Source organism: Spermophilus citellus (assembly GCF_964194105.1).
Source record: "Spermophilus citellus genome assembly, chromosome: 5".
Taxonomy (NCBI): Eukaryota; Metazoa; Chordata; class Mammalia; order Rodentia; family Sciuridae; genus Spermophilus; species Spermophilus citellus.
Genome location: NC_138186.1, coordinates 130,201,866 through 130,221,297, shown reverse-complemented (window position 1 = coordinate 130,221,297; position 19,432 = coordinate 130,201,866). Strand labels below are relative to the sequence as shown.

The 19,432-nt window shown below is 35.3% G+C and overlaps 1 protein-coding gene across 1 annotated transcript in view; it reads right to left on the bottom strand.

The window, feature by feature from the left end:
- CLVS2 (clavesin 2) overlaps positions 1-19,432 on the bottom strand; it is a gene marked incomplete at its 3' end in the record, with an annotated part of 68,881 nt that overhangs the window by 11,111 nt on the left and 38,338 nt on the right. The window contains exon 3 of the mRNA XM_081294743.1: positions 4,705-4,815. Coding sequence (XP_081150869.1) covers positions 4,705-4,815 — 111 coding nt within the window. The remainder of the gene's footprint in view (positions 1-4,704; positions 4,816-19,432) is intronic.

Genomic DNA, 19,432 nt, shown 5'->3' with positions numbered 1-19,432 from the left:
GACCTTAAATTATACTACACATAGAGCCATAGTAACAAAAAATGGATGGTATTGGCACCAAAACAGATACATAGACCAGTGGTACAAAATAGAAGACTCAGAGACAAACCCACATAAATATAGTTGTTTCATACTAGAAAACAGTGTCACTGACATACGTTGGAGAAAAGATAGACTCTTCAACAAGTGGTGCTGGGAAAACTGAAAATCCATATGTAACAAATGAAATTAAACCCTTCTCACCCTGCACAAACTTAACTCAAAGTGAATCAAGAACTGAGTCACTAGAACAGAGACCCTGCGACTGATAGAGGAAAAAGTAGGCCCAAATCTCTTCCATGTCAGCTTAGGAACTGACTTCCTTAATAAGACCTCTTGGCTAAAACATTTCCTTCCAGTGTCCTTTGATTGTCTCTTACCTTGCTAGACTTTTCTTACTCTTCCAAAATTTTAACATTGGAGAGTTCCAGGTCTCAGTTTTTGGAGCTATTCTCTTTTTAAACCATGCTCCCTCTTTGGTGTTCTCATTCAATCCATTTCTTTCAGTCAGCGGCTTTACAATATTGTCCATATACTAAAAAGACATCTGGAATCCAGAACTCTTCCTTAAACTCCATATCTGAATTTCCACTCTACTTGATATCCTCATTTAAATGTTTAATGGGGTCCTCAAATTTAACAATTCCAAAATTGAACTCATAAACTTCCTCCCAGATCTTCTCCCTATTTTCAATATCAGTTAATGGTATGATTATCCTTTTAGAGCTTCTCAAACCAAAGCCTTTGATTCATCCTTTACTCCTCTTATTATCTGTCAGCTAATCTTTTTGGTGCTGTTTTCAAAATGTACCCTGAATACAATCACTGTTACCAAGTCCATCCCTATAACAATGACTCAAATTACTATCATCTTGTAAATTGTATTACTGCATTAGCCTCCTGATCAGTTCTCCTGCTTCTACTTATCCAACTTCTCTCCATTCTGAAGATGGGAGAGACCATATGAAAATATAAGTAGGACAATATCATTCCGCTCACAATTCCCACTGACTTCTTTCTCTGAGTAAACGCTGTAAGACTCTGTAAGAACAACTTCTCTGAAAACATCTAATTCTCACTCCCCATAGGGACATAGTGCCTCAGGGCATTTGCAATGGATCTTTGTTCTGCCTGGAGATTTCTGCCTGCAAATGTTGCCACAGCTTATTGTTCCACAACCTCATCTTTGTTTGAAAATCGACTATTTAACATTATAGCCTTGCCCAACCTGGAAAGGATTACCCACTTTTTCTACACCATGTTTTTATAGCATCTTCCATGTATAATACGATTTATTTACATTATGAAGATGCTACTTTGAAGATATGTAGAGAAACAATACCATTGTTTCTACAAATCCAAAATTTGTTGGAAAATGCATATCATATGAAGATGCTCTTTATGAATTTACCTGAGTTTATGGAAAAAGGTTAAATGTGACTAGCTCATCTGGACTCAGCAAAAAGGATGCACTGCAATTGCCTAACTGGTAAATTTTTGCCCTTAGACTTCTTTCTTTCTTTTTCTTTGAAAAATTTTGTGTAGTAACAAACTTTATTTTATTGTTTCTTTTTTCTTATGCTGTTTTTTTTTTCCATTTCAAACAAGAAATCTGGTCCTGTTCGCTTCTTTGCCAATTTTAAGAATTAAATTGAATAATACTTTCAGTACTATTTTGATTTCCTACACTATGCCATTAAAGAGATTGTGCTAAGTGATTTGGAATAGAAAGGAAGAGGGTGAAAAACTTTTGAGAATCAACAAGCAACAGAAAATGGGGTTCACCATATTGAGGAAGAAATAGAAATTTGTGCCAACTACTGAGAAAACCTGCTTCCTTTCAACTCTTGGAAAGTCACAAGGCCATAGCTCTGGCTGAGTGAAGAGTGCTAGTTGTGGGTTGAAGCTGAGCCCTTGGTTTCCAACTTGAACTGGGATGTACCTCTTTAACAGACAATTTAAGAGCAGATGGAAGTCTTAGTTCCAGAAACAAATATTGGCTTGATCAGTGGGGATGTTGGAAGTGTTTATAATGGAAGAGAAGTTTGGTGTGAAAGATTCCAGATCCTGGTCTCGAATTTGAGAAGGGACTTGTAACACCAAAGATTAATATTATTATCAGCCCACCATGTTGGAGGATCAAACTCATATTTCATTTAATTTGATAAAATGAAGAACTAGATGTTTTTTACATAGCTGAGATTCACAATTCTTCTTTAGGTTTTCTTTCACCACTTTTTCAGAACACAGATTTATAGCAACTCAAGTGTGAGGTGTTAAGTAATATTGTAATGTTGAGTCATTTGTAATTCCATTAAGAACTGTAATAATAGCTTTGCATTATGCATTGACTTTATAAGTACAAATTAAAGGCATTTAACCTATAATTATTTTTATATGAAAATTTCCAAGTCATATAATTTTAATTAAAATGGTAAATTCTGGATACCTCATTTCCATCCAGAATAGTACCAGCAATGTAGTCTTCTAGGCATTGCTAAAATTGTCAAATTCAATCACAAAACATGTTGCTTTCCTAGTTTTCTAAACCTGAACTTCTTCAGTGATTTTTATTTTTTCCTTTTAATATAGCAAGATCATGTTAAAATCATGTCAGAAAAAGTCACCCTTGTAGTCAAAGCCCTTGAAATATTTCCCATTTCACTCTGAAAGTCCAGATCCTTGCAATGGACTACATGGCCATATATGATCTGGTGCACCATTGTCCTTCCTATCCATCCTGTACCACCATCCCTCACAGTTAATTTTGCTCTAGCTTTTCAGGTCATCTTGTTATTTGCCAAATGCATTAGACAACTAGACATGTGCTTACCCTCACAATCCCCTCTGCCTGTAACTATTCCCCATATATCCAGATATCCAGTTCTGCTACCTACTAGCTGTGATTCAGAGCAAATTGCTTAATCTTCTATGCCTCATTTTCCTATCTATGAAATGAGAAAAATAACAATTCTTACCCTAAAACATTGTTACAAAGAATAAGTGAGTTAACATATGTAAAGCTGAGAACAGCATGTGGCACAGAGTGAACACTACATAAGTACTGACTAGAATACTTTGTACTAAAAGCCCAAGCAGGTGCTTTGGATAACCTGATCACTCTTTCATAGAACAACCTTGAAAGAGCATTTGTGAGGCACTTCAACATACTTTCTGAATTTTAAAATACCAATAATTTGATTCTTGGTGGTAGAAACAATTCTTAATGTAAATTATAATTGAAATGTTTTCAACAAATTCATACACAGTAAGCGCTCTGTTCACTAATGTTTGATATGAACCCATAATTACTGCACATTCACACTCAAAATGAGGGCTCTGCAACACAGAAATACCTGAAGCACCTTCTCAGTCATTTGACAAACAGGGAGACTTACCTTCTCATAATTGGTCTAGAAGTAAGTATATTTTCCTGTGCAACAAATCATTTGGGAAATGGATACAGCACAAAGAGGTGGGAATAGGTGTAAATATGGAGTTGGGTGATTTGGGTTTTCTTATTAGCTCTACAACTTTACAGCTGTGTAGATGAGATGAGTAAGACCATTACTTATCCATCCTAAACCTTCCTTTCTTTACTCTGCAGCAGAAGATACAGTTTACTAAATTAACTTTTCAGAGTTGAGAGTAGAATAGTAGTTATCAGAGGCTGGGAAGATAGAGATGGAAGAAGGTTGGTTTATGAACATTATTATAGTTTGATAAGAAAAATCAGTTACAGAAGGGTGCCAATAAATAAGAATAATGAATTGTGTATTTCAAAACAGCCAGAAGAAGTGATTTTGAATATTTTCACTACAAAAACATAATAAACATTTGAAGAAATATGTATACTTCTTCTGATTTGAATATTATATAATGTATACATGATTTGGAAAAATAAATAAATAGTTGGCCAATGTTTTTAAAATGTACATATTCAGAGCTGTTGCAAAAATTGAATGAAAGAACATGTACTAAAAGGCATTTTAAAATCTGTATTTAATAACAATGATAAATATATTAGTGTGTATTATACACTGTGCAGTGTTCTAAATGCTTTAAGTAAATTATTATCTTAGTCTTAGAAAAATGATTTTGTTGTTATGTGCTTTGATTATCTCATGTTAGATAAAACTAAATCTTCAAGTAAGTAACATGTAATTTAAAGTAATATTAAAATGTCTAAACATTATAATTCTTTTCAAAATGTGTGATTGATCATGATAATTATTACAAAATTATATCAGATATTGCAAAGTTTATTATATTTATTTCATTGCATATTATAAAATAACAAACACCCATTTGTCAGCAAATACTATTTTAATTTCTCTGTAGACCTTAACTGAAATTAAGTACAGCAATATTAATGTAGTTACTTGGCAAAAATTCTTTTGAACTTTACACTGAGGCTTTCATGTGTAATCAATGTATTAACATGTCCTCTTATAGTATAAGAAAGTAGGAAAGCTTGTTTTTAAATGTTTCTTCACAAATGCAGCATTTAGAATTACAAGGTCTATAAGAATTTTAAGGTGCTTTCTATGCTAAATATTTATGTGACAACCTAGAAACCCATTTTACCATGGCCATTACCATACACACAGTGTGTATCACAACTCATTACATGGGACATATTTAAAAACAAAGAAAGCAACCTACCCTTTTCCGAGTCTTCTCCTTCAGGAAAGGCCGGATCACAGTGTACAGGGCATGGATGTACCAGGGTTGATTGACAAAATGAATTCCTCCAAATCGTGCTGGGAAACTATCCTAGAGCAACGTGGAGGAAACAAAGTCAAGACATGCTTTAACATACTGCAGAGGTTTAGGAAAGGTCAAATTTGTTATTCCACATACTAAAATGAGATCATCTGTGCAGCTAAGAAGAAGGAAGAGCCTTTCCACATTGTAACTCTTGTGCTGAAAATGAACCACTATATAAGAAAGCAAAACCCTTCTCAAGAATGAGTTGTTGAAAAAAAGTCACCACTAACTGCTGTCATTATAGTCCCAGAAACATAAATAAAAAGTATGAGAGATATGTCAAATAATGAATGTATGTTATATAAATATTTTACTTAAATTATTTATAATAAATTTAGTTAAATTAAAATGCTTTATTAAATTTAAATGTAGTCATTTATAATATATATGCTACCAGTTATTAAAAATCACTTTTTTCATTTTTCTCTTACTATATATAAACTTTATTATAAAAATTGTCCTTTCTTTATTTCAACTACATAAAAGAAATCATACTTAAGCAAAACAAAAGCCTAGAGTTGTACTGTAGAAAATCTGAGGATATATTTCATTAGATTAAATGAAAGTAAAAACCTTCTGAGCTGATCCCACTGGGTGATAATGGGCCTCTGCTAAAGCCAGCCTCCTTCAGCAAGAAATGACACAGTGTACATTTGAATCTGAAGTGATGAACAGAGGTATTTTCTTCCTACTTACAACTAATGGGTGTCCCTACCTCCTGCACAATGTGAAGGGAATTCCTAGGGCACATCAACTGCAACCTTTGATTCTGCAAGTAGCTATGCTAAGGATGCCACATCAGTGCACTTAGATGTTGCTACCAGCTCCAACTTTCACACTGAACCGACTGCAAAAGTCTACTCAAAAAACACTAAACCACCAGAACTGTCTCAAAGTGGGATTATAATAACTGGAAATCTTTAGATGTGGGTTATTTTTTATTTATATGATCTCTTGAATAAGATTCTCTGCTCAAAAACATGCATGAATTACTCACCTTGAATAAAAATATTTTGTTTTGTTTAATATACGTTAGAATCCTTAGTGAATTAATGATTTTGTAAACTGGTTTTCAGAACTGATTAACATTTTTTGCAAATACAATTTTTATGTCAGAGACTAGCACACCTTAAAACAATAGTACTTCAAAAAATAAATAGATTAGAATAGCTAAAAATAAAATGTGTCTCTTTTTGGGTAAGTATCTAACTTTTATAAATATGTAGTTTCCATTAAGCAAGAGATTATTATTATAATAACAGAAATGAACCATATAGAAATTAAAACATAACTATTTTAAGTTGTAAAATTTTACACATAAAAAGAAAAGAGTAGCACACCTATAAACAATAAGAGGAACACTAAAACACCCAAGTGACCTCCATTCGGCTTAAGAAATAGAACATTTAGGACTTTCAAGTTGACTAAATTCACATTATTTCTCCTGTTCACATCTTAGAATTTCATATTAAAATTCCTTTGCTTATATTTTATATTTTAAATATTATAAACATAAGCATATAAATATTATATTTTACTTATTGCTAATTATTTTGTTCTATCATTATATTTTATATTTTACTGTGTATATATGTATCCTTAAGATACACTGTTAGCATTTTTAAATAATCAAACTTCATAAACGTGTCACAATACTGCATATATTCTCCTGTTGTCACATAATATTGTTTCTGAGGTTCATTGTACTTGAAGTTATATAGTGTGCAGCTATAGTTCACTGCCACTGCTGAATACTAGACCACCATGTGGTACACCCTAATTAATCTATTCCATCCATGTACATTGTTTTCAGGGGTTTTGTTTTACTATTGCCAGCACTGGTGATCTGAAGACTTCATTCTTGTAAATATTTAAGGGTATACACAGAGTGTTTATCAAGAACCATAGAGTGTGTATATTTCAGCTTAACAAAATCAGTAAGAGAAATTCTATCAGTTTATATCCCTCCTTTCCATAGTATTGTAAGAGAGTTACAGTTGTTCCACATATCATATCTTTCTAATTTTTGCCAATAAAATAGATTCTCATATGACTAATTTGTTAGTATTTGTCTTTGCTCATTTTTATTACTTTCATCATAAGTAACACTTTTATAACAAACATTTTGAACATGTTATATTATTTTGGAATCCTTGAGAGTTCTGAATTATTTGCTGTATCTAGTGACTGTTTTCAAGATATCTTGTTGATGGAGGACTCACAGTGGCTAATATTAATTATCAGGTGTCCTGATGCAGCTGGCTTAAGGAATCCTTTCTCCAGACAAGATCCGTTTTATCTCCTATTATGCACAAGACTTTAGCAACCTATATGGTTATAATTTAGTTTCCCATCCTGGAATTTCTCTGACTGCATTATATAGAAAATTTCAGGCACTTCTGAGGCTATTATGGCCTCAGATAACCAGGGGAGACTGATCATCATCATTAGTTTTATGGATATTATTCTTTTTCCATCTAGATAAAAGAAAGACCTAGTGATTTCTTTGAAGTGTTCCTGTCCACCCAAGACTTTCTTTCAAAACCTTTTCTCAAAGGAAAACCACCTAGAGGAATGTGAACTCAAATGTTCTGTCCCCTACTTCAAGGTTTCCAAGCCTACTTCCTGCTCCTGAGCATCCCACTCCCCAGTACTGTGCTGGCCTTCTTACCTGCCCACACTTCATCTACTCTCCTGTTTTTCCTATAGATTTTCATGTGATCCTTGGTCCAGAGGACTTTTCTTATGTTTCTGAGTTCAGTAATACATCTGTAAATATTTTGTTGTTATATATCCAACACTGTGCTTCTTCATGACAGGAAGACCTCTGAGAATTTTTAGCCTACTGCATTGCCTGAAGCCAAACTGCTTAATATGTTTTAAAATATACTCTTGAAGGAACATTTGGTCTCCTAAACAAATGAATGAATACCAGCTATCAAGGTTATTAAACCAAGTCCCAGCTCAGTGATTCTCTAATGTTGAGAATACATGTAACTTACACACAAAGTCAAGGGCTTTCTTGTACACATTTTTCCATATACAGTGACTGGATCAGTACCAAATCACAGCTTGGGCTGAGTGAAAGAACAGGGAAAGCTCTGACTTTGCAATTAAGAAGATCTATTACAAAATTCTGACTTAATCCACCTTCTCAAGCATCAAAGTTCAAAACAAAAATAACATCATTGGTTCCTTCTTGCCCCACTGTGATCTTCCCTTTTTTTAAAAATCATGTTCCAGGTCTTACAATATTTACTATCTTGCTTCTGTGGAGCTTCATATTTGCTTCCTGCATCATGCCAATGTGATCCAAGCATGATATATGGGAATATAAAAATAAATCAGGCACTGTTGGGTCAGCAGAGTACACAGAACAGTCATCATCTCCATCACATGTCACTTCTCTGCATCTACTTCATGCCTGTGCTCACCATGCTGTTTTATAGCTTGCGGGAGTTGTTCTGTCCCATACAGATGTGGGCTCTTTGAGTGCAGAGGCTGTGTGTTCTATATGTTCTACTCATGCTTAGCTTGGAATCCATGTCCTGCTGTACAACCCTGAAGTTAAGGGACTGGCAGGTCAAACATGAATATCGCAGCCGAATTCTGACAGAAAGAGTTCCTCCAATGACATGTTTGAGGAAGATTCAAACGCTCAAGGAGACCAACAGCCATCCTCTTGGTGCTAAGAAGCTCTTGGGAGATTGTTAGCAGAATTCCGGAGCTGGACCTGCCCACCTTCCACTTTCTAGATGCCACTAAGAAGTAAAAGGCTTTGGGACAACAGCAGCAAAGGTGGGTATACTAGCTCATAGACCTCTAAATCCCACTGGAGTTCTGGAGGAATGTGACCTCAAAACCAAGAGCTCAGGAGCAGTCCTCCTCTCCCATTGCTCTAGCTCCTCCAACAAGGTTTTGAACAATTATGACCTTTAATACATCTACCTGGTTTTGGAATTATCCAGAGAGATGACTGTTTTGTGTACTCTACTGACCCCACCATACCCGATTCATTGCTACATTCCCAGCATCTTGTAAATGCACGTGTGTATCCCAGCACAGAGTTAGATGAATTTAGCTGAATAGAATTGATTCTGACATTTACTATTTAAGAAAATGTTTTCTCTGAGCCACAATTTCCTTACCTACAAGGAACAAAATTGAATGGGAATGTTAATAGCTAACAGTATGTATTACTTACTGAGAACTCCTCACAGATACAAGCCTACCATATTCACTGTCAATCCCACTTTGCAAATGTGGAAATGTTCATGGAAGTAATTTTATAATGTGGCTTAATGGGCAGTTGTCCAGTCCTAAACATCTCTGTATAGTACAAAATAACAGCATACACCACTCTGATCATTGACTCCGTAAGACATACCACTCTGCACTGGAGACAGTGACAGAAAAAGTGTCCCGCAATTAGTGAGAAAAACCTCAACAGAATTTCTACCTTCCCAAAGCATTGGCTAGCTCACCCATTCCAATTTACTTTTTTTCTTTTTCCTTGAGCAGAAATTTTGTGCTAGATGCATAGGTTATTTTGCCTGAATGATTAGATGAGTGGAGGATGAGCCCACCAAGATTCTAAAGTAAGTCAGCATTCCTCCAAGTCCGTGTTGACAATAACCTCCAACAAATATCCTTCTGTGTCAGAAGATGAGATTTAGAAGTACCCAGCAGGCAGTAATGTGAGTTTCTCCAAGGATGAACTTTTAATTCAAACAATCCTAAAATGAGGGTCAATCAAAGCAAATTATCTATTTTTTTCTTTATGGGTACTACAGACACTGAAATTGGGGTAAATATATTTCTCTCTCTCTCTCTCTCTCTCTCTCTCTCTCTCTCTCTCTCTTCACACACACACACACACACACACACACCAACATCCCTACTCCTGAGTGCCCACATCCCAAGCAACCACTATCCTCTAAAGCTGGGTTCCCTGCACTGGCCCTTGTCTCCTGGGCTGCACACACTCCACCTACTCTCCTGTTTTTCCTGTAGATTGTCAGGAAGATCTAAAAGAATTTTTAGCTTACTGCACTGCCTGAAGCAGAACTAATTAATATGCTTTTAAAATATATTCCTGAATGAGCATTTGATCCCCAGAACAAAACTGAATGAACACCAGCTATAAAAGCTATTAAGCCAAGAGTCTTAGCTCAGTGATTCTCAAACTTGTGTACAGTACTGAGTAGATACCAGTGAATTATTCATTTATCTATAGCAAAAATATTTGCTTCAAAAATTGAACAAAAATTGGAGAATCTGAACTACTACCACATTATTCAAATGTAAGGATTAAGTTTGATGAATATAAAAATCATGTGTTACAATAATATTATTACATATTATATCAGATTTGGGAACAAAAATACTCAACAATTTCTGGTACAACCCAGGTACAGTTTATAATCACAAATGATAGCAAAGTGGACTTTTCTATGAGAATTAAACCTATAACTCTAGTCTTATTTCACAATAAGATTGTCTAGGATTCCTAAACAAAGCAGTCATGTTAAGAATTGTTCTTAATATGAACATAGGAGGAAATTATATGTGTAACTCATGCATTCAAAGTTAAATCTATCAAGATTCTATGAATGTTCTTTTCTTTTTCTTCCTTTCTTATACTTTTTTGAAGCACTTCAAACTACTTTGCCACTTCCAACTACTAACAATCCATAATAAAGCACATGTAGTGATAAATTGTAGCAATCATCACCTAGAAATTACAACCTTAAGTCTGTAGCTCTATCTGTAAGGTTATACTAGAGTAAAAATACATAGCATTATTCCTTCATGACTCTTGCAGTGTAAACATAAATCAACTCTTTTGTAGAAATGTTAACTACAAAAAAGCATAATAAAAAAGTCACTGATGTCCTTACCATCAGAGACAGGAAGTAGATTCTAAAGATCTCAGTGCATGCTTTCAATTTTTTCAGTTAAGTTTTAATATAGATGGCATGAAACTCTATATAGCAGTCTTAATTGTGATAATAGTTATTTATTTATAATAGCTCTAGAGATAAAACATATACAGCATCACTATCTCTGAAAGTGCAACTTAGTATAGAGATTAAAAGTGATTACAGCAGCAGCTGATGCAACTGGTATCTTAATAACATCACCATTAGTCTTTTTCAGCTGTGTTTAAATATACTGATTGGTCTGCTGACCACATTGTGTTTTCCTAAATATGTCTTTTGGGGATAGTTTTTCTAGATAGATAAAATATTTGTATACCTTATATTCATCTTTTAGAATTTTGTATTAACTATTTGTGTATATATCTTATTTATCTACTTCTCGATTCCTGAAGAAAGTCAGGTTTGTTCTTGTTCTAAATCCCTGCTCCATTCTCCCACCACTGGCATGTGGAACTGAAAAGAAAGGGATTATATCTGTGATTCTGAGTATTTGGTCTCATTATGAGTGGACAGATAGATTCAGGCAAGTCATTAACTTGCTTTCATGACAGAAACAAAAATTCTTACCCAAACAATCCAAATAGTGTCTTCTGCCAAATCAAGAAGATCCAGCCAGGAAACTGTTTAATTACTAGCTAATTGGAGTGTCTTTTTCTGTGCCCATCTTATAAGTGGTAATGAGCCATACTCAAATGAATGCAAATAACATATTAAAAGCAAAAAATCTTGCCCCTCATATCACACAGAGATAAGATTTTAAATTAAAATCATATTCATGCAAGAGGACACTTCACCTCTATCCTGTTAACTTCTAATTGCTCATTAAAATCTCATACGATCCAGGTAGATGTACAAAAAAGAAACTTGGGGAGATGCAAAGAATTGTGTAAAAGCAATTTTTTTACCAAAAAGAAAATAATTGCTTTGGTACATAGAGAAGAAAGCTACTAAATAACATTTTTTTTACAACCAGGTTATTTAATACTTGGGAGTTTTTCATCAGAAAAAAAAGTGAAAAAATTTAATTGCTTAAAAAGGTGAATAGTCAATCTTTTTACAGGAAAATAAGTCAGTCTCCAAAGACATATGACATTGTGTTTCAAAATAAACACTTAGCAAGGCTTTATACTTGATGATTAATCTCCAAAACAACATACAGGTAAATCACATATTTATATTTCCATCAATCCTCAGAAAACAGTATCTTAATTTTAACAAATCTTTGGAGAAAGCAGTACAAATTTACCATGATGTATTGTTTAAAAGTGACTGAAAGGAGCCAGGTGTGAAGGTACACACCTGTAATCCCAGGGGTTTGGAAGGCTTAGGCAGGAGGATGGCTAGTTCAAAGCTGGTCTCAGCAATTTAGGAAAGCCATAAGCAACTTAAGGTGACCCTGTCTTAAAAGAAAAAAACAAAAACAAAAACAGTGCACTGTGCTCTCCACAGATGTTAAGCTGTTAAGCACCCCTGGGTTCCATCTCTGCTACAAAAAAAAAAAGTGAATGAAATGATACATTCATTTCACATTAATATGTGACTTTATAGGTAAAATTGTTTTCCAAATTTTAATTTTTGAAATATCAATGTATTTTGAAATGATTTGGCCCTCCCCAATGTTAATTCCTAAATTCCAATATGCACTAAAATATAGATAGCATTTAGGTTCTAGTTATAAATTTGAAAACTGATTTTGTAGGTGTACACCTATGTGCTTTACAATGTCTGTCTGTTTTAAGATCCTTGGCAAAACACCAAGTATGGTTGAGACTGTCCATCATGAATACAAGGGTGTGAATGTGTGTTTCTCTTACAGGTAACCAACAGAATATGTTCTGCTTAAAGGCATGCACATCCCTTCTAATATTTCTATTTAAAAAGCCATTTCCCCATCCTCTATAGGTTAATATTTGTCTAAAGAAGACTTCATGGTGCTGTAACCCTTAGAAAATCATTCTTTTGCTGTCATTCTCCTTCTATGAAATTTTGTTCCTGTTATAAAGATGTGGTAGCTTTGCTCTTTTTAAATTTTGTCTGAGATTTGTCTTATTTTTGTTAAGTTAGTTAGAAATAATATTTGAGTCTAATAATGTTGACTGATAGTCTCCTCTATTGGTGACATAAAAGAAATCATAGAGGGATTTAATGGAGGGACATATCTTCTTAATACCTACTAGTAAATTTACGATAAGAGACAGAGGTTTTAAAGAATCCTGTCCTTTAAGCTATGACAGCTGGGTCCTGGGGCAGAGAGAGATGTCTCAAGGACACATTTTGAAACAAAAGTGTTTTTGATTGCATGACTTTGGTAATCCTATAGTCACAATTTATTGTTTGGACAGGAAAAAAATTTCAACTTTCACTCAAGATGACAAGGAGGTATCTTCTTAGACCACTCAGATCACAGTGTTGGTCAGTGATGCTCGTTTATGAAGCTGTATGCCCTGAATAAGAGCACAGGATTGTCACCTTCCCACATTAAAATAAATGAGAGGTCCATGATGTTCTTATCATTATTATAATTCTAATGCTGACTATAATTTTTAATTTTTTTTTAAATCGGAAAAAAAACTCTTAGTATAGTTGGTTTGTTCAAATCTGCAAATAATAACCTTATTTTCTCTTTCACCACTAAATTAACACATGGAAATAGTTAATATAGATCGATTCCATAGGAGAAAAATCACAGTGTTGCTCTGTGTTTTAAATGGAAGTACTGAAATAATCTGTAAGTCTCTTGGCTTCTAGGCTCCAGTGATAAATCACTGTTTGCCAAAGTAAAACCGATACAAACAACTAATGTGCAACATGCATACTCATAATATAACTGAATGGGCAAGAAGCTCTCTCTTTCCTGAGCAGAACAGGTGTGGTGTTCTCAAGGGCTGCTTTTTCTGTCAGAGAAGGTTGAAAACAGATTGGAGCAAATCACAGCCCCGCAGCCTCTACACAAAGACACAGGCTTTTTTAGGACAGTCACTGCTGGTGTGTGTGCCTGACACAATCAGGCAGTGAGACAGCTGGAGAACATGACAGAAAGCTCCTCACACCTCCTCACAATCCACGAAGTGCCAATTTCAATCTAGTGTAACAGCAGGAGAGAACCCAGAGTAAAAACTCATACCACACAGAAAAAAAGGTGACATCATCATGTTCCTAACTTGGGCTCTTCCATTAAAATTGAGTACATAGCCAAGGTATGACATAATGGTTCCATTACTAACCAAAATAGAAAGGGGTGATTTTCTGTGGTCTGTATAGAGGCTTGCAGTCTGTGCTGAGGAAGGCCTCGATATTACTTCAGCTAGGACATTAGTTAATGAATTCTCTCTCTCCCTCAACTTTTATCTGCTTTAGATAACACATATCTATCTATGTACAAGGGCTGATGTCCCATATCTATATGGCCAAAGGGGAGGTAACCAGCAGAATTTCTGCAAGAGCAGAACAGAAAAAGAGCAAATGACAGAGAGAATCAGGAGAAAGTCCTTACGAGGCCACTCCAGTGAGGAGTCAAGTAGCTTCATCAAGTGAGGACTTGGCCAGGATTGTGTCTAATAGTGAGACAAGGCTGTAAAGGTTTGGCACAACAGGATCTGTTACATTCTGCTGAAAGAAATATCAGTCATAAAATATTCCTGAAAGAAAATTCAAAACCTTCTCCTGACCAGACTGTGGCGGAGGAGATAACTTCATTGAAACCTGTGGCTACAGGTGAGTAATTCCCTAGCGTTCCCTCTCCACACATCCGGGAAACCTTAAGGGCCCCTCCCAGCTCTCCCGTAAGGGCCCCTTCCAGCTCTCCCGTGAGCGCGATAGCCAGACCGAGGGAATCAGACGTGGCACGGGACCCGTGGCTCGGAACTCCCGGCTACTGCTCTCACCAGTGCTGACAGCTGAGGTCTCTTGCACCAGCTACTGGGGGCGTGGCTACCGGAGGGCAAGTAAAATTCGCTGAGGATTCTCAGCCCCAAGCTCTACAAACTTAGGGTCTGAGGGAATGGCAAACAGGGAGAGTGTGCCCAGTCATCCATGAAAACAGGGCTCCCGGGAGCAGCACACCTAGCGTGTAGCCAGTATTGTGGTGAGCAGCACCCGTGAGAGGGGCCTGGCTAGAGGAAAAGTGGGGAAGTAACTAGACACAAGAGGAGGCCCTAGGCACTCAGGATTGGAGACTCGCCCAGTCTGGGAGGAGGAGCTGCTACACAGTGAGTGGTTCCCGCGTATTGACAGGAGAAACTTGGCCTGGTGGGCACAGCGCCACCTACTGGAAGAGAAGTTAATCAAACTCTAAGACTGCATTTATTAGTTTTTTTTTCTCTTTTTTTGATTTGGGTTTTTTCTTTCATTTTCATTTTTCTTTCTTGTTGTTTTTTAAATTTTTTTCTTCTAATTTTAATGTTAATTTTTTAATTATTTTTTTTATTTTTTTTAAATTTTTTTTCTTTTTTTATTTCCTATTATTTTTTCTTCTTTTGTCTTTTCATTTCTTTTCAATTTTCTTATTCCCCCTTCCTTGAATTCTACCTGCTTACTCTCATTCTCTTTAGTGACTTCTTCGCTTCCCTTCTAATAACTTTCCTCCCAAGCATCAAATAAATTTATAGGAGTAAACAGTAACTCAGCAGTCAAACAGAACAAGAAGTAACATGAGCAACTTGAAAAAGCAAGGAAGAAAAGGAGTACAAACAATGCAGGATAGCTTAAATATTCAGGAAGACCTAGAGTCACCAGAAAAATGGTCATATAAAGAACTCAAGGAACACCTTAGACAGATGGAATGGAACTTAAAGAGGATAAGAGACACCAAATTCAAGCAGTGAAAGAACACATTGAGAATGAATTATAAACAGATAAAAGAAGAAGTTAAGCATCTTTATCAGGAGATAGAGATTATAAAAAATAATCAAACAATAATTCTAGAAATGAAGGAAACGATAAACCAAATTAAAAACTCAATTGAGAGTATCACTAAAAGAGTGGAGCAAGTAGAAACCAAAACGTCAGATAATGAAGACAAAATATTTCATCTTGAAAAGAGTCTAGCCAACTCAGAAAGGCTGGTAAAAAATCACGAGACAAACATCCAAGAGTTATGGGATAACATAAAAAAACCAAACTTACAGTCATCGGGATAGAAGAAGGTACAGAGATTCAAACCAAGGGAATGAGTAACCTGCTGAATGAAATAATTACAGAAAACTTTCCAGAAATAAAAAAGGAAACAGATATACAAATTGAAGATGCATACAGGATACCGAGCACACAAAATCACAGTAGACCAACGCCAAGACACATTGTTATGAAGATATCCAATATACAGAACAAAGAGAAAATATTAAAAGCTACAAGAGAAAGCAGGCAGATTACATTCAGGGGTAAACCAATAAGGTCAACAACGGATTTTTCATCACAGACGCTGAAAGCGAGAAGATCCTGGAACAACGTATTTCAAACACTGAAAGACAATGGATGCCAACCAAGAATTCTGTATCCAGCAAAATTAAGCTTCAGGTATGACAACGAAATAAAAATCTTTCATGATAAACAAAAGTTAAAAGAATTTGCAGCCAGAAAACCAGCATAGCAAAGCATTTTGAGCAAAACACTACACAAGGAAGAAATGAAAAACAATGACCAAAACAATCAGTGGGAAGTGCCTCAGTAAAGACAGAGGGCGAGGGGAAAGATAATCATGGAGACACAAACTAAATTTTTTAAAAAAAGGATAAATAATCAAACATGGATGGAAGTACAAACCATATATCAATAGTAACTCTGAATGTTAATGGCTTAAACTCTCCAATAAAGCGACATAGGCTGGTATCATGGATTAAAAAAACAAATCCAACAATATGCTGCCTCCAGGAGACACATCTGATTGGAAAAGACATACACAGGCTGAAGGTGAAAGGATGGGAAAAAATATACCACACACATGGTCCTCGTAAGCAAGCAGGGGTGGCCATCCTCATATCGAATAAAATCGACTTCAAGACTAAGTTAATCAAAAGGGATAAGGAAGGACATTATATACTGTTAAAAGGAACCATTCACCAACAAGACATAACAATTATCAATATTTATGCACCAAATAATGGTGCTGCGACATTCATAAAACAAATTCTCCTCAAATTCAAGAATCAAATAGACCACAACACAATAATTATGGGTGACTTCAACACACCTCTCTCACCATTGGACAGATCCTCCAAACAAAAGTTGAATAAAGAAACTATAGAACTCAATACCACAATCAATAACCTAGACTTAACTGACATATGTAGAATTATGTAGAATATATCAACCATCATCAAATGGATATACTTTTTTTCTCAGCAGCACATGGATCCTTCTCAAAAATAGACCATATATTAAGCCATAGGGCAACCCTCAGTAAATATAAAGGGGTGGAGATAATACCATGCATTTTATCTGATCATAATGGAATGAAACTGGAAATCAATGATAAAAGAAGGAAGGAAAAATCCTACATCACATGGAAAATGAACAATATGTTACTGAATGATCAATGGGTTACAGAAGACATAAAGGAGGAAATCAAAAAATTCTTAGAGATAAATGAAAATACAGACACAACATATCGGAATCTATGGGACACAATGAAAGCAGTTTTAAGAGGGAAATTCATCACCTGGAGGTCATTCCTCAAAAAAAAGAAAAAACCAACAAATAAATGAGCTCACACTTCATCTCAAAGCCCTAGAAAAGGAAGAGCAAAACAACAGCAAATGTAGCAGAAGGCAAGAAATAATTAAAATCAGAGCGGAAATCAATGAAATTGAAACAAAAGAAACTATTGAAAAAATTAACAAAACTAAAAGTTGGTTCTTCGAAAAAATAAATAAGATCGACAGACCTTTAGCCATGCTAACGAAGAGAAGAAGAGAGAGAACTCAAATTACTAACATAAGGGATGAAAAAGGCAATATCACAACAGATGCTACAGAAATACAGAAGACAATTAGAAATTATTTTGAAAACCTATATTCCAATAAAATAGAAGATAGTGAAGACATCGATAAATTTCTTAAGTCATATGATTTGCTCAGACTGAGTCAGGAGGATACACACAATTTAACAGTCCAATATCAATGGATGAAATTGAAGAAGCAATCAAAAGAATATCAACCAAGAAAAGCCCAGGACCGGATGGGTATACAGCGGAGTTTTACAAAACCTTTAAAGAAGAATTAATACCAATACTGTTCAAGTTATTTCAGGAAATAGAAAAAGAGGGAGCTCTTCCAAATTCATTCTATGAGGCCAGCATCACCCTGATTCCGAAACCAGACAAAGACACCTCAAAGAAAGAAAACTACAGACCAATATCTCTAATGAACCTAGATGCAAAAATCCTCAATAAAATTCTGGCGAATCGAATACAAAAGCACATCAAAAAAAAGTGCACCATGATCAAGTAGGATTCATCCCTGGGATGCAAGGATGGTTCAATATACGGAAATCAATAAATGTTATTCACCACATCAATAGACTTAAAGATAAGAACCATATGATCATCTCGATAGATGCAGAGAAAGCATTCGACAAAGTACAGCATCCCTTTATGTTCAAAACTCTAGAAAAACTAGGGATAACAGGAACTTACCTTGACATTGTAAAAGCTATCTATGCTAAGCCTCAGGCTAGCATCATTCTGAATGGACAAAAGTTGAAGGCATTCCATCTAAAATCTGGAACAAGACAGGGATGCCCTCTCTCACCACTTCTATTTAATTTAGTCCTTGAAATACTAGCCAGAGCAATTAGACGAAAGAAATTAAAGGCATAAAAATAGGAAAAGAAGAACTTAAATTATCACTATTTGCAGATGACATGATCCTATACCTAGAAGACCCAAAAGGATCTACAAAGAAACTACTAGAACTAGTAAATGAATTCAGCAAAGTGGCAGGATATAAAATCAACACGCATAAATCAAAGGCATTTCTGTATATCAGCGACAAAACTTCTGAAATGGAAATGAGGAAAAACACTCCATTCACAATATCCTCAAAAAAAATAAAATACTTGGGAATCAACCTAACAAAAGAGGTGAAAGATTTATACAATGAAAACTACAGAACCCTAAAGAGAGAAGTAGAAGAAGATCTTAGAAGATGGAAAAATATACCCTGTTCATGGATAGGCAGAACTAACATTATCAAAATGGCAATATTACCAAAAGTTCTCTATAGGTTTAATGCGATACCAATCAAAATCCCAACGGCATTTCTTGTAGAAATAGAGAAAGCAATCATGAAATTCATATGGAAAAATAAAAGACCCAGAATAGCAAAAGCAATTCTAAGCAGGAAGTGTGAATCAGGCGGTATAGCGATACCAGATTTCAAACTATATTACAGAGCAATAGTGACAAAAACAGCATGGTACTGGTACCAAAACAGGCGGGTGGACCAATGGTATAGAATAGAGGACACAGAGACTAATCCACAAAGTTACAACTATCTTATATTTGATAAAGGGGCTAAAAGCATGCAATGGAGGAAGGATAGCATCTTCAACAAATGGTGTTGGGAAAACTGGAAATCCATATGCAACAAAATGAAACTGAATCCCTTTCTCTCGCCATGCACAAAAGTTAACTCAAAATGGATCAGGGAGCTTGATATCAAATCAGAGACTCTGCGTCTGATAGA